Source organism: Nerophis ophidion, linkage group LG01 (assembly GCF_033978795.1).
Source record: "Nerophis ophidion isolate RoL-2023_Sa linkage group LG01, RoL_Noph_v1.0, whole genome shotgun sequence".
Taxonomy (NCBI): Eukaryota; Metazoa; Chordata; class Actinopteri; order Syngnathiformes; family Syngnathidae; genus Nerophis; species Nerophis ophidion.
Genome location: NC_084611.1, coordinates 89,864,771 through 89,879,042, shown reverse-complemented (window position 1 = coordinate 89,879,042; position 14,272 = coordinate 89,864,771). Strand labels below are relative to the sequence as shown.

Below are 14,272 nucleotides of genomic sequence, written 5' to 3'. Positions count from 1 at the left end.
AGAACCAAAAAAGTGGAACGCACTGTCAACGCTGCTGGAGTGATCGCCAAGTGCCGAAGTACGGCCGAGTCGGCAACTCATTTCTGCCTCTTGTATCTGCGACCTTGTGATCTTAGGTGAGGATGGGAACGCAGACTGACCGGTAAATCGAGAGCTTCGTCTTCTGGCTCAGCGCCTTCTTCACCACAACAGACCGGTACAGTGACCGCATCACTGCCTACGCTGCACAAATCCGTCTGTCAATCTTGCGTTCCATTCTTCCCTCAATCATGAACAAGAACCCGAGTTACTTGGACTCCTCCATTTGGGGCAGAACTTCACTCCCCCCCCGAGGGGTGCAGTCCACCCTTTTCCGACTGAGAACCAAAAAAATGGAACACACCGTCAGCGCTGCTGAAGTGATCGCCAAGTGCCAAAGTGCGGCCAAGTCTGCAACTCATTTCTGCCACTTGTATCTGCGACCTTGTGATCTTAGGTGAGGATGGGAACGCAGACTGACCGGTAAATCAAGAGCTTCGTCTTCTGGCTAGGCGCATTCTTCACCACAACAGACCGGTACAATGACCGCATCACTGCCTACGCTGCACCAAACCGCCTGTCAATCTTGCGTTCCATTCTTCCCTCACTCATGAACAAGACCCTGAGATACTTGGACTCCTCCATTTGAGGCAGAACTTCACTCCTGACCCAAGGGGTGCAGTCCACCCTTTTCCGACTGAGAACCAAAAAAGTGGAACACACTGTCAACGCTGCTGGAGTGATCGCCAAGTGCCGAAGTGCGGCCAAGTCGGCAACTTATTCCTGCCTCTTGTATACGCCACCTCGTGTCTTAAGGTGAGGAGGGGAACGCAGACTGACTGGTAAATTGAGAGCCTCAAGACCCAGAGATACTTGGATTCTTCCACCTGAGGCAGAACTTCACTCCCTATCCGAGTGGTGCAGTCCACCCTTTTCCAACTGAGAACCAAAAAAAAACTAGGATAGACAAAATATAATTAGTCATGATTACAATGTAGTTTAATTGAGGTGGTTCGGGCATCTGATCAGAATGCCCCCCCAAACTTCTCCATGGGGCGGTGTTTAGTGCGCGTCCGACCATTAGCAGACCACGAGGAAGACCCGGGACAAGTTGGGGGGAACTATGTCTCTTAGCTGGCTTAACAATGCCTCAGAATCCCCCGGGAGGAGCTGGACAAAGTGGCTTGGGAGAGGGGAGTCTGAGCGTCTCTTCTGCCCCCGCAACCTGACTTCGGATAAGCGGAAAAAGATGACTATGATACAAGTAAATAGCTCTTAAAACTAGGGAAATTTCTAGAAATATAGTTCTGAATCTTGGCAAGTGGAAAACGATTTGCAGTGCTTTGAATCGAGAGTCTTTTGTGCTTGAAACTGTTGCTCCAAGAACGGTAATGGAGTTGTCAGACTCACATCCCTAACAACAATCTCAGTTTCCATGTCGTCCTGTTTCCTGGGCAACACCAGGACATGTGTAGACCCTGGCAGACACACCGTCGTGCTGCGTTTGAAGAATGACCTCAGGCCCCGGGGAAGGTCATGTGACCGTCAAAGTGCTCACAGACAATTTGGAAGGTGAGCCAACGTCCTGAGAGTCGGCCCTCCCGACTTTTCTTCTTAGGCTCATAACATTTCTTCCATTTTGACTCGCCAGGAATATACGGTAGCGTCTCCTTGGCTTCTGTCCGGGGGGGCCAAGCAAGTGGGAAGAATTTAAGGCTCGAATGACGCAAAGGTCAGCGCTTTGGCATGAACAGCTGATGAGTCTTGAAGAAGAATGGCCCGGGGCCGCCTCCTCTATTTCACTGCACTAAAACTGCCTTTGCCCAAAGGTCTTCTCCAAATGGTTACAGCAGGTGTGTCCAAACTAGGGCCGACCAGACGTCATGAGTGGAATCTTACCCGCAGGGAGTTTGCATTCATACTGTCGCATTTTTGTGCAAAACGTGGGTAAACCAGGTCAGTGACCTTTAATTAAACTCCCAACAATCGTATGCACAGCATTAACTTGTATGACCCACAGCAAACAACCTTCCATAGTCATGGTGTTGAAAAAAATTAAATCAGCCAGCTCAAAAATGTAACAAACCTGCTCCCTGAATTTTGTGGATATTATTAACAAAAACGTTCATGCGCCGTCAAATAAAAATCTAAATGACACCCATTACAAAGCATGATGGGAAAACTGCAAAACACTCTCCACACTTATCAAATGTTTGGCGCATTTTAGCTGCTTGATATTTCTGATTGATTAAGAAACTTTAGGTAGGTTGTCAAGGATGTAAACAAGGTAGGATTCATACTTTTACATACTCTTAATATCCAATTATCTCAATTATTAATTATGTATCCATTATCCATCCGTCCATCCACCTTCTTCCGCTTATCCGAGGTCGGGTCACGGGGGGCAGCAGCCTAAGCGAAGAAGCCCAGACTTTCCTCTCCCCAGCCACTTGGTCCAACTCTTCCCGGGGGATCCCGAGGCGTTCCCAGTCAGTCTTCCCAACGTGTCCTGGGTCTTCCCCGTGGCCTCCTACCGGTCGGATGTGTCCTAAACACTTCCCTCTTGAGGTGTTCGGGTGGCATTCTGACCAGATGACCGAACCACCTCATCTGGCTCCTCTCCATGTGGAGGAGCAGCGGCTTTACTTTGACCGGAACCCAAAGCTCATGACCATAGGTGAGGACGGGAACGTAGATCGACTGGGAAATTGAGAGCTTTGCCTTCCGGCTCAGCTCCTTCTTTACCACAATGGATCGATAAGGCGTCCGCACTCTTCCCCCACTCGTTCAAGGTACTTGAACTCCTCCACTTGGGGCAGGCTCTCCTCCCCAACCCGGAGATGGCACTCCACCCTTTTCCGGGCGTATATCCACTATATTCACATTTGTATTCTGTATATACACACACACACAAATATATACATATGTTACCTCGGCCCTCAACAATATTTGTCCAAGTCCAAAAGTTTGTACACCCTGTGTTAGAGGTTAGGGTGCTAACAACAAAAACAAGTGTGTTTAGTAATAAACATCTCATAGACGGTTGTTACCTGCTTATGATCAAACTGTGGACTCCATACTTGCTCTCAATCTTGTACTTTCCTGGTGCGCTCAGCGGGTCCACCGGCACCCCTCCTTTGTACCTGCGCACACACGTTTAGAGGTCGACCGATGTGGTTTTGTCGGTGCCGATACCGGTCATCAGTCCTCAAGGAGGCCGACGAGGCAATATTGATTATCAGTAAAAGTTTATTAAACATGAATAGTGTATGTCAGACGGCTGAAGTCATTTATTCCTGGATGCTACAGAAAGTATGAGAATGTGTGAGCTGCTGCCTGCTATTCTTTACTTTCATAATCATCTCATATTTGTCAAGATTTACATTTTTGTCTGATCATCTTTTCTGACGTCATTCCCCTCCATCTCTGTCGTGTTATTATCCGATGGAACATGAAACTCGTGGCGCTCGTTGCGGACGGAGGCCTGTTAAGCGGCTCCGTCGCTGCGGTAGCCAAAATGAACACAACGGGAACGGAAAGACGGCGGGAAAGAAGGACAAAAACGGGATTTCTCTGCAAAAATGTTACATTTTGACGGGTAGTCAGAGGAGACGTACTTATTGAATTATTGACAATGAGAGTAATCTTTACTCTTAAATGAATACATTTAAGTAAAAACTTTTCTCATGCAGGCTGGCGCTTGAGCAGTGTTTATTATTCATCTACTTCAATCAATCAATCAATCAATCAATCAATCAATAAAAGTTTACTTACATAGCCCTTAATCACAAATGTCTCACAGGGCTGCACAAGCCACAACGATTATGTATTTATTTCACTAATTATTTACTTTTTAAATACTAAATACCGGTATCATACGTGTAAATATTGTATCTGTCAATGTACTTCTGTTGTCGTTGTAAAAAAAAAAAGGCTGATACCGATAAAAAAAAGGCTTGTTAGAATGATTATGTGTAAGTTATCACACAACTTTAGTATGCTTAAAGTCTGTTGCTATAGTTTTTAGCTATTGTGCTCAAGCTGTACTTTTTCTATCTGTGCAAGGACGAAACTTCTTGTCTTAGGGTTGGTCCCAGCCACAGATGTTATCTTTGTTTTAGCCCGCCAACAGCCAAGGACTTCAAGGACCTCAACGCAGATAAGGCGACAGCACGCAGACGAAGCAGAGACAAGGCCAAATCACAAGGCCCCCAGCGCATTCCGTCACGTATTGTGCCTACCGGACCTGCTTTGCATGATATATGTGTCCACTCCTTTTAGAGACGGCCTCAGTGATGTTGACTGGGGAAGTCCTGAATAAATAGAGGGACTCGGGAGCTGTACCATAGAGCGTAGGGCGAAACTGTGATTAAGTGCGCAGATCCATGCGTTCTCCTTATGAGCTAAATTGAACTCTGTCTCTGCATGATTCCTTGCTTCTTGTCTGTTTAATACATGTCATCGGTGTTTGAACCTAACAATATTGTACGTCAAAATGCGAAGTATCGACCCAGTCGATAACGGTTTATTGCATTGAAGTTATGTCCGACATTCAATTGTTTCAGTGTAGCTAAAAAAATTTTTTGCCTTTAAACTTTAAGAGAAGGTGAATCAAAGTCCTGACCATTTCACGATGGGCCTGGGGTTCCCCAGCACGGTGCAGAACAGCTTGACGGGGGTCTTCTCCCACACCGTGTGGGACCGCAGGGCCACGATGAAGTCGGGCAAGCGGGGGATTTCGTCCAAAACCACTTTCTTGTACATCATCTGCTTGACCTGGGACACAAAATGGCTTCTTTCAGGGATTCTACAGTCAACCTGCCCCAATAAACCGAACAAAGATGAGGGTTTGCTGCCCCACCCAACCCCCCAAAAAATAATGAACCAAAAGCAATGTTGTTATGATTGATTGCTCTATGAAAATGAAGTTGTACAAAAAGATTGTAAGAAAAGATCATCGGACGAGGACAACTTGCCTCTTTCTCGATAGCGAGATTATCCACTTGAGTCTTGGTGGCAGTCCTGATCCTTTGGAGTTCTTCCTGAATGGCAGCCAATCCTTTTTCCACCTTTGTGGTGACTCTCTGGTACTCTTCGGTCTCTTCCGTCTCCTCAGTGGTCCTAGCGACATGCCTGTTATTGAACATCAGTCCATGCAACACACAGTTGCCCTGATTTTCATCATTCCAAACACTTTTAGGTGATTTGAACAGTGGGATCTCCATTTATCAACCCAAACTGTTTGATTGACAACCTTTTTGATGTAGACAAATATGTCTCTGTGTACAACCGTGTGTCTGTGTACGAACCATGTCTCTGAATAAGAACCATGCCTCTGTTTTGGAACTATATCTCTGTACACGAACCATGTCTCTGTGTATGAACCATGTCTCTGTGTACGGATCATGTCTACGTGTATGAACCACGTCTCTGCGTACAAGCCTTGTCTCTGTGTATGAACAATGTCTCTGTGTATGGACCATGTCTCTGTGTACGAGCCATGTCTCTGTGTACGAACCACGTCTCTGTGTACGAACCATGTCTCTGTTTACGGACCACGTCCCTGTGTACGAACCATGTCTCTGTTTACGAACCACGTGCCTGTGTGCGAGCCCCGTCTCTGTGTATGAACCATGCCTCTGTGCACGAACCACGTCTCTGTGTACGAACCATGTCTCTGTGTACGAACCACGCCCCTGTGTACGAACCACGCCCCTGTGTACGAACCAAGTCTCTGTGGATGAACCATGCCTCTGTGCACGAACCACGTCTTTGTGTACGAACCATGTCTCTGTGTATGAACAGAGACATGTTTGTTGTGTACAAATATTGTTTCTGTGTACGGCCCATGTCTCTGTATGAACCACGTCGCTGTGTATGAACCACGTCGCTGTGTATGAACCACGTCTCTGTGTATGAGCCACATCTCTGCGTATGAACCATGCCTCTGTGCACGAACCACGTCTCTGTGTACGAACCATGTCTCTGTGTACGAACCATGTCTCTGTGTACGAACCACATCTTTGTGTACGAACCATGTCTCTGTGTACGAACCACGTCTTTGTGTACGAACCATGTCTCTGTGTACGAACTACGTCTTTGTGTACAAACTATGTCTCTGTGTATGAACCGCGTCTCTGTGTACAAATATTGTTTCTGTGTACGGACCATGTCTCTGTGTATGAACCACGTCGCTGTGTATGAACCACGTCTCTGTGTACAAATCATGTCTCTGTGTACGAACCATGTCTCTGAATAACAGCCATGTGTCTGTGTACGAACCGCGTCTCTGCGTACGAGCCATGTCTCTGTGTATGAACTGCGTCTCAACGTACCAGCAATGTCTCTGGGTACAAACAATGTGTCTGTGTATGAACTGCGTCTCTACGTACAAACCATGTCTCTGTATACAAGCCATGTCTCTGTGTGCGAACCATGTCTCTGTAAGCGAGCAAAGACTCCGTTTACAAACAATGTCTCCATGTACGAACCATGCCTCTGTGTACAGACCATCTCTTTGTGACCGAACCATGTCTCTGTAACCGAACCATGTCCCTCTGTGTGAACCAACCATGATATTTGTGATTTCTGATCATTTGTGAGGGCACCCAAGGGACTTGTGTGTGTGTGCGCGTGTTGGCAGAGCAGAGCATACAGAGGACCGTTTAGCTTGTTGTACTTTTGTCTTGTTAGTACAAAGAAAGTCGATCCATCACGTCCTTGTTATGTCTGCTTGATATACAGTACTGTGTAGTACTTTATACTGTCTTAAAAGTGTACAAACCTTCACTAAAATATGGCTTTTGGTGAGGCCGAAACCCGTTATTCATATTTATTCAAATGTCCTTCACTATACAAACTTTTTCATTGATGAACTTCTGTTCAAGAACCAGTCAAGTTCTTAAATCGAGATTCCACTGTACTTTCACACATGACGCCCTACATTTTTCATGAACATCGTTATTGCTATCATTCCACCGTAGTCGGCATATCGTGACACTCGGCTGCCAGACTGAGTAGGTGTGAGCTCACACCCGAAATAGCGTGACATGTGACCGCCAGCCTTGAGGGGGGGGGGGCCTCACCTCTGCCGGAACACCGGGATGGTATAGGCTGCTTCCGCCATAGCCTCTGTGGCCTGGGCCTGCACCTGGGTCGCCGACTTAGAACTTGATTTCCTGCAGGGGGGGAAAAGGCCCGTCAATAAATCTACGGAGTGGATCTTCTGGTCGCATGGAAACACTGCCAAGTCCCCAATGGGGATGGTCCTCCTACAGGTGAACACTTTTGTTCTTGGTGGTAAAACATTGCAACGTTATACTTATATCAAGATACTGTATTTCATTGAATTGCCGCCGGGTATATAGTATGTGCCTGCCTATAATTACTGCCGGGTCAAACTCGTTTCGTAAAATAATTAGCGCATGCTTAGTATTACCGCCAGCTCAGGATTAACGCAATATATTATTTTTATTAGCGCATGTCTAGAATTTCCGCCAAGTCAAACTCGTTTCGCAGAACAATTAGCATATGCCTGGAATTTCCTCCGGGTCAAACTCGTCACGTCACTGTCATCATTTTCAAAATGGAGGAGGCTGATTTCAATAATTTGAAATCGCATAAAGGGGAGAAGATTAAGAGCTATTCAGTAGGATTTAAGGTCCGAGTTATTGAATATGCTAAAAAGAACAGTTTTATTAATATACCGTAGCTGCGTGTGACAAATATGAGTCATTAAATGACTCCCGCCTCCTGGTGGTAGAGGGCGCTAGTGATCCTTCTTGCGACTACTCGGCTGCAGAAGAAGTGAAAACAGGCAGCAAGAGTTTATTTTTTCCTCTCGCTCGCACTTTTAACATGGAGGATTACATATCTAAAATAAAACAGTTTTCTAAACTGGACTTTCGATCGAAGCAGGAGGTAATAAAGGAAGATCTCCATCGAGACAGAGAGATTTTAAAACTGAAGAAATATAAGGAAGACTTCTATAAACAAGTTATCGATGCTTTTGATCAGAAGGAGCTGTGCATGGACTTTATTTATAAGTAAAGGTAAGACCATAATAACATTTTTTTATATTTAATGTGCTTTTCATGATGGTATCCTTACATCACACTCAAATTTATAAGCGAAGGCCTTTGGTAAGTGCCGGAGTGAGAGGAGGATTTGAATTAATTAGCGCCCTGGCGGCAATTCAAGGAAATACGGTAAGTCGGCAACCCGAAATGTTGAAAATACAAAGACAAATCTGTCTGGAGCCGCAAACAATTAAAAGCCATATTACATACAGAGAGTGTGTCATGAGATATAAATTGAATTAAGAGGACTTAAAGGAAACTAAATGAGCTCAAATATAGCTACAAATGAGGCATAATGATGCAATATGTACTTATAGTTAGCCTAAATAGCATGTTAGCATCGATTAGCTTGCAGTCATGCAGTGACCAAATATGTCGGATTAGAACGCCACACAAGTCAATAACATCAACAAAACTCACCTTTGTGCATTCACGCACAACTTTAAGAGTTCGGTGGACAAAATGAGACAGAAAAAGAAGTGATATAAAACACGTCTTAGAAAGTCGGAGGAAGTTGTACTTATAAACAAACTACGATGAGTTCAAGGACCGCCAAAATTAGTGGGACAAAACGGCGCTCGCCAAAGACTCGAATCAGTGAAGCATGTTTAATACAAACAGTGTGCTTTATAACAGTGGTTCTCAACCTTTTTTCAGTGATGTACCCCCTGTGAACATTTCTTTAACTCAAGTACCCCCTAATTAGAGCAAAGCATTTTTGGTTGGAAAAAAAAAGAGATAAAGAAGTAAAATATAGCACTATGTCATCAGTTTCTTATTTATTAAAGGCCTACTGAAATGAGATCTTATTCAAACGCGGATAGCAGGTCCATTCTATGTGTCGTACTTGATCATTTCGCGATATTGCCTTATTTTTGCTGAAAGGATTTAGTAGGAGAACATCGACGATAAAGTTTGCAACTTTTGGTCGCTAATAAAAAAAGCCTTGCCTTTACCGGAAGTAGCAGACGATGTGCGCGTGACGTCACGGGTTGTGGAGCTCCTAACATCTGAACATTGTTTACAATCATGGCCACCAGTAGCAAGAGCGCTTCGGACCGAGAAAGCGACAATTTCTCTATTAATTTGAGCGAGAATGAAAGATTTGTGGATGAGGAAATTTAGAGTGAAGGACTAGAAGAAAAAAAAAGGCGATTGCAGTGGGAGCGATTCATATGTTATTAGAGACATTTACTAGGGATAATTCTGGAAAATGTCAGAGTTATTTGGTGACGAACCCCAAGATGCAGAGATGGAGGCAGGCATTGAATGGGAAAACATGGTTTTAATTTAAAATACTACAACTAGAACAAACAAAGGGTACAAACAAAAAGCACGCATGTGGGGCGGGTATAACAAACTAAGGGCTATGAACAAACAAATCGAAAGCAGGGAACAAAAAAACAGTAAACTACAAACATTTACCAAATATAACTTACTGCTACGCTGCAATCACAGGACCAGTAGGAATGACAAGTAGAAAATGACACAACAATACAATGATCCAGCCCTGACTGGAGGAACAAAGCAGGTAAAATAGGAGCTGGCTGATTGACACCAGGTGTGGCCAGATGCCAATCAGCCGCAGCTGAGTGAAAACAGGACACAGGGAGACAGACAGGAAGCCGAACCAAAATAAGAGCACTAGACAGGAACTACTAAACACAGAGAAAACAAATGCAGAAGAAAAAACTAAAACGTAGTCAAACTGTCAGAGGAAAGCCTGACAGAAAATCCCTTATCTTTCTATTGTGTTGCTAGTGTTTTAGTGAGATTAAATAGTACCTGAAAGTCGGGAGGAGTGTGGCCACGGGTGTGTTGACGCCAGAGTCTCTGAGCGAAGTCACGCAGCTGCAGGAGGACGGAAGCTCCGCTGATGTCTCCGGTAAGAGCAGACTTATTACCACAATTTTTTCACCGAAAACTGACGGTTGACATCTAGTTGGTATCCATGTTCGCTTGACCGCTCTGATCCATAGTAAAGCTTCAACTTCGGGAATTTTAAACAAAGAAACACCGGCTGTTTGCGTGGCTAATGGCTAAAAGCTTCCCACCTGGTCCCACCGGGTCTCAGCTCTGTTATTTTCCGTTTTTTTGACTATTTTTTGGAACCTTGGAGACATCATGCCTCGACGGTGTGTTGTCGGAGGGTGTAACAACACTAACAGGGAGGGATTCAAGTTGCACCACCGGCCCGAAGATGCCAAAGTGTCTGCCGCCAGACCCCCATTGAAAGTGCCGGAGTGTCTCCACATTTTACCGGCGGTGCTAAAGCAGACATGGCACAGAGATGTATGGATAACCTGCGGATGCATTTGCAACGATAGTCAACGAAATCACAAAGGTGAGCTTTGTTGATGTTGACTGCCAGCTAATCAATGCTAACATGCTACGCTAATCGATGCTAACATGCTATTTACCGGCGGTGCTAAAGCAGACATGGCACAGAGATGTATGGATAACCTGCAGATGCATTTGCAACTATATTACGTTCCCTTCCACCCACATTTAATGCGAAACAAACACTTACCAATCGACAGATTTAAGTTGCTCCAGTGTCAAAAGATGCGAAAGTCCTGATCGTTTGGTCCGCACATTTTACCGGCGATGCTAACGCAGCTATTCGGCCATGCTATGGCTATGAATAGCGTCAATAGCTATTCGCTCAATAGCTTCAGTTTCTTCTTCAATTCTTTCATACTCCAACCATCTGTTTCAATACATGCGTAATCTGTTGAATCGCTTAAGTCGCTGAAATCCGAGTTTGAATCTGGGCTAATGTCGCTATATCTTGCTGTGGTATTCCCATTGTTTGTTTACATTGGCAGCACTGTGTGACGTCACAGGGAAATGAATAGTGGTTTTGAAGATAGCGAAAATAAGGCACTTTAAAGCTTTATTTAGGGATATTCCGAGACCGGTAAAATTTTGAAAAAAACTTCAAAAAATACAACGAGCCACTGGGAACTGATTTTTATTGTTTTTAACCCTTTTGAAATTGTGATAATGTTCCCCTTTAAACCATTTTCTCAGGCATTTAACAGTTCGAGATGCTACCTCAGTAGAAGCATTTAAGTCTCACCTTAAAACTCATATGTATACTCTAGCCTTTAAATAGACCTCCTTTTTAGACCAGTTGATCTGCCGCTTCTTTTCTTTCTCCTATGTCCCCCCCTCCCTTGTGGAGGGGGTCCGGTCCGATGACCATGGATGAAGTACTGGCTGTCCAGAGTCGAGACCCAGGATGGACCGCTCGTCTGTATCGATTGGGGACATCTCTACGCTGCTGATCCGCCTCCGCTTGGGATGGTTTCCTGTGGACGGGACTCTCGCTGCTGTCTTGGATCCGCTTGAACTGAACTCTCGCGGCTGTGTTGGAGCCACTATGGATTGAACTTTCACAGTATCATGTTAGACCCGCTCGACATCCATTGCTTTCGGTCCCCCAGAGGGGGGGGGTTGCCCACATCTGAGGTCCTCTCCAAGGTTTCTCATAGTCAGCATTGTCACTGGCGTCCCACTGGATGTGAATTCTCCCTGCCCACTGGGTGTGAGTTTTCCTTGCCCTTTTGTGGGTTCTTCCGAGGATGTTGTAGTCGTAATGATTTGTGCAGTCCTTTGAGACATTTGTGATTTGGGGCTATATAAATAAACATTGATTGATTGATTGATTGTTGACAAAGTGGGGACCCTCACCCTGTCCTCGTTTGTGGACGACTGAGCATTTCATGGAAGCTGCTTTTATACCCGATCATGGCACCCACCTGTTCCCAATTAGCCTGTTCACCTGTGGGGATGTTCCGAATAAGTGTTTGATGAGCATTCTTTTTTGCCACTTGTGCCAGCTTTTTTGAAACACGTTGCAGACGTCAAATTCCAAATGAGCTAATATTTGCAACGTTTTCCAGCTCGAACGTTAAGTATCTTGTCCTTGCAGTCTATTCTATTAAATATAGGTGGAAAAGGGTTTGCAAATCTTTTTATTCCGTTTTTTTTTACCATTTACACATCGTGACAACTTCACTGCTTTTGGGTTTTGTGGTTGAGTAGCCCTGACGTAGACAAAGTATCAAAAGTTGCTGCACAGCCCAGCACTAAAACAAGCGCAGTGTTGGCAGAAGCTGCGGAGCGTTAGTGGCTGTGAGAAGACCGGAGAAGCCTCGCCTTGGCCTCTGGCGACAACCGCTGCCGTGTCGCAACAACGGGCTCTCCGAGTCTTCCCAGGTGATCCTTCCCAGGCCGGACCATAGCGCCTTCTGAGCTCGAGTCAAGCTAAAGCAGCATGAAGCGCTTTCGGTGGCGACTTTGTGCGTAAAGCGGTCCAACGGAAAGTTCTTTGGCAGTACAGTACCTCAGGCGCACCAGTTTGTCAGGACACAAGCAGTCTACCGTATTTCCTTGAATTGCCGCCGGGTATATAGTATGCGCCTGCCTAGAATTACTTCCGGGTCAAACTCGTTTCGCCAAATAATTAGCATATGCCTAAAATTTCCACCGGGTCAAACTCGTCACGTCACGAGTGACACTTCACCTGTCGTCATTCTCAAAATGGAGGAGGCTGATTTCAATCATTTGAAATCGCATGAAGGGAAGAAGATTAAGAGCTATTCAGTACTGAATTGAACGGAATTATGTTTATATAGCGCTTTTCTCTAGTGACTCAAAGCGTTTTACATAGTGAAACTAAATATCTAAGTTACATTTAAACCAGTGTGGCACTGGGAGCAGGTGGGTAAAGTGCCTTGCCCAAGGACACAACGGCAGTGACTAGGATGGCGGAAGCGGGAATCGAACCTGCAACCCTCAAGTTGCTGGCACGGCCGCTCTACCAACCGAGCTATGCCGCCCCAGTAGGATTTAAGGTCCAAGCTATTGAATAATGCCAAAAAGAACAGTAAGCAGCTATGTTTTATTAATATACTGTAGCTGCGTGTGTCAAATATAGGTCATTAAATGACCCCCGCCTCCTGGTGGTAGAGGGCGATAGTGATCCTTCTTGCGACTACTCGGCTGCTGAAGAAGTGACAACAAGCCGCAAGATCGTGTATTTTTTCCTCTCGCTAGCACTTTTCACATGGAGGATTACATATCTAAAATAAAACAGTTTTCTAAACTGGACTTTCAATCGAAGCAGGAGGTAATAAAGGACCATCGAGACAGAGAGACTTTTAAAACTGAAGAAAGATAAGGAAGACTTCTATAAACAAGTTATCGATGCTTTTGATCAGAAGGAGCTGCGCATGGACTTCATTTATAAGTAAAGGTAAGACCATAATAAATGTGCTTTTCATGATGGTATCCTTACATCACACTCAAATTTTTAAGCCCAGGCCTAAATTTACCGCATGCCTTTGGTAAACGCCGGAGTGAGAAGAGGTTTTAAATTAATTAGCGCCTCGGCGGCAAGTCAAGGAAATAGGGTAACTGCGATGTGGCCCTCGGTGAAAACCACTTTGACGCCTACCATGAACTGATTAACGTGGACCCCGACTTAAAGAAATTGAACAACTTATTGGGGTGTCACCTGATGGTATTGCTAGGGTTTGCAAAATCATTCCCGCTCAGTTCTCGTCGCCTCGCATTATTCATACAGCTTTAGAATAAAAGAATCTGCGAGGACTCTCCCCTGTGGTCCCAACAACTTGCAACCCGAGGTAGTACTGCACTTCTATTTCCATGTTGTCTCACTGATTTGGAACTGGAAGGAGTTAGAATGGAGAGACTGTGTTTGTACGGACACGGTTCCTGAGTTTATGGGATCTGAAAGAACACTGGTCTGTCCATTTTTAAGGACAAAGAGGGACCAAAGGACGCCAAGGGGTGACACCATCACCGACCCAAGTCCGTCTGCGATGGGTCACGTGTAGGAGGGCCAGCGAGCTGTCAGCCAGGACGTGGACACGAGCCTTTAGCGGCAAGCACACACAAGCCAGAGGCCGGCGGACGTCACCTTCGTACCTTTGTGTCTGCTGGCTGACCACACGCTTAGTGCTGTACTGATACGCTAAGTCACTTTTGACCTGGCTGCCGTGCTTCCTCCTGTACCAGGGAAGGACTTTGGAAGCCATGACTGGAACGCTTCAAGGAGACCTTCGCCACATGGACCGGGTTGGGGGGGGAGAAGGGAGGGGTGTTAGACCACATACGTGCATCAACAGAAGACGTCCTGTTAGCGC

At 45.4% G+C, this 14,272-nt stretch overlaps 1 protein-coding gene across 4 annotated transcripts in view; it reads right to left on the bottom strand.

Annotated features, from left to right (window-relative positions):
• The window catches only part of LOC133561717 (M-protein, striated muscle-like), a 68,333-nt gene that overhangs the window by 48,688 nt on the left and 5,373 nt on the right, over window positions 1-14,272 (bottom strand). The window contains exons 2-6 of one of the 4 annotated variants that reach the window (XM_061915190.1): window positions 14,055-14,186; window positions 7,104-7,196; window positions 4,995-5,151; window positions 4,643-4,794; window positions 3,069-3,161 (exon numbers count right to left, since the gene is read on the bottom strand). In XM_061915190.1, coding sequence (XP_061771174.1) covers window positions 3,069-3,161; window positions 4,643-4,794; window positions 4,995-5,151; window positions 7,104-7,196; window positions 14,055-14,164 — 605 coding nt within the window. In that variant the 5' untranslated portion in view covers window positions 14,165-14,186. The remainder of the gene's footprint in view (window positions 1-3,068; window positions 3,162-4,642; window positions 4,795-4,994; window positions 5,152-7,103; window positions 7,197-14,054; window positions 14,187-14,272) is intronic. The other 3 variants (XM_061915199.1, XM_061915209.1, XM_061915218.1) reach the window with 3 other exon arrangements.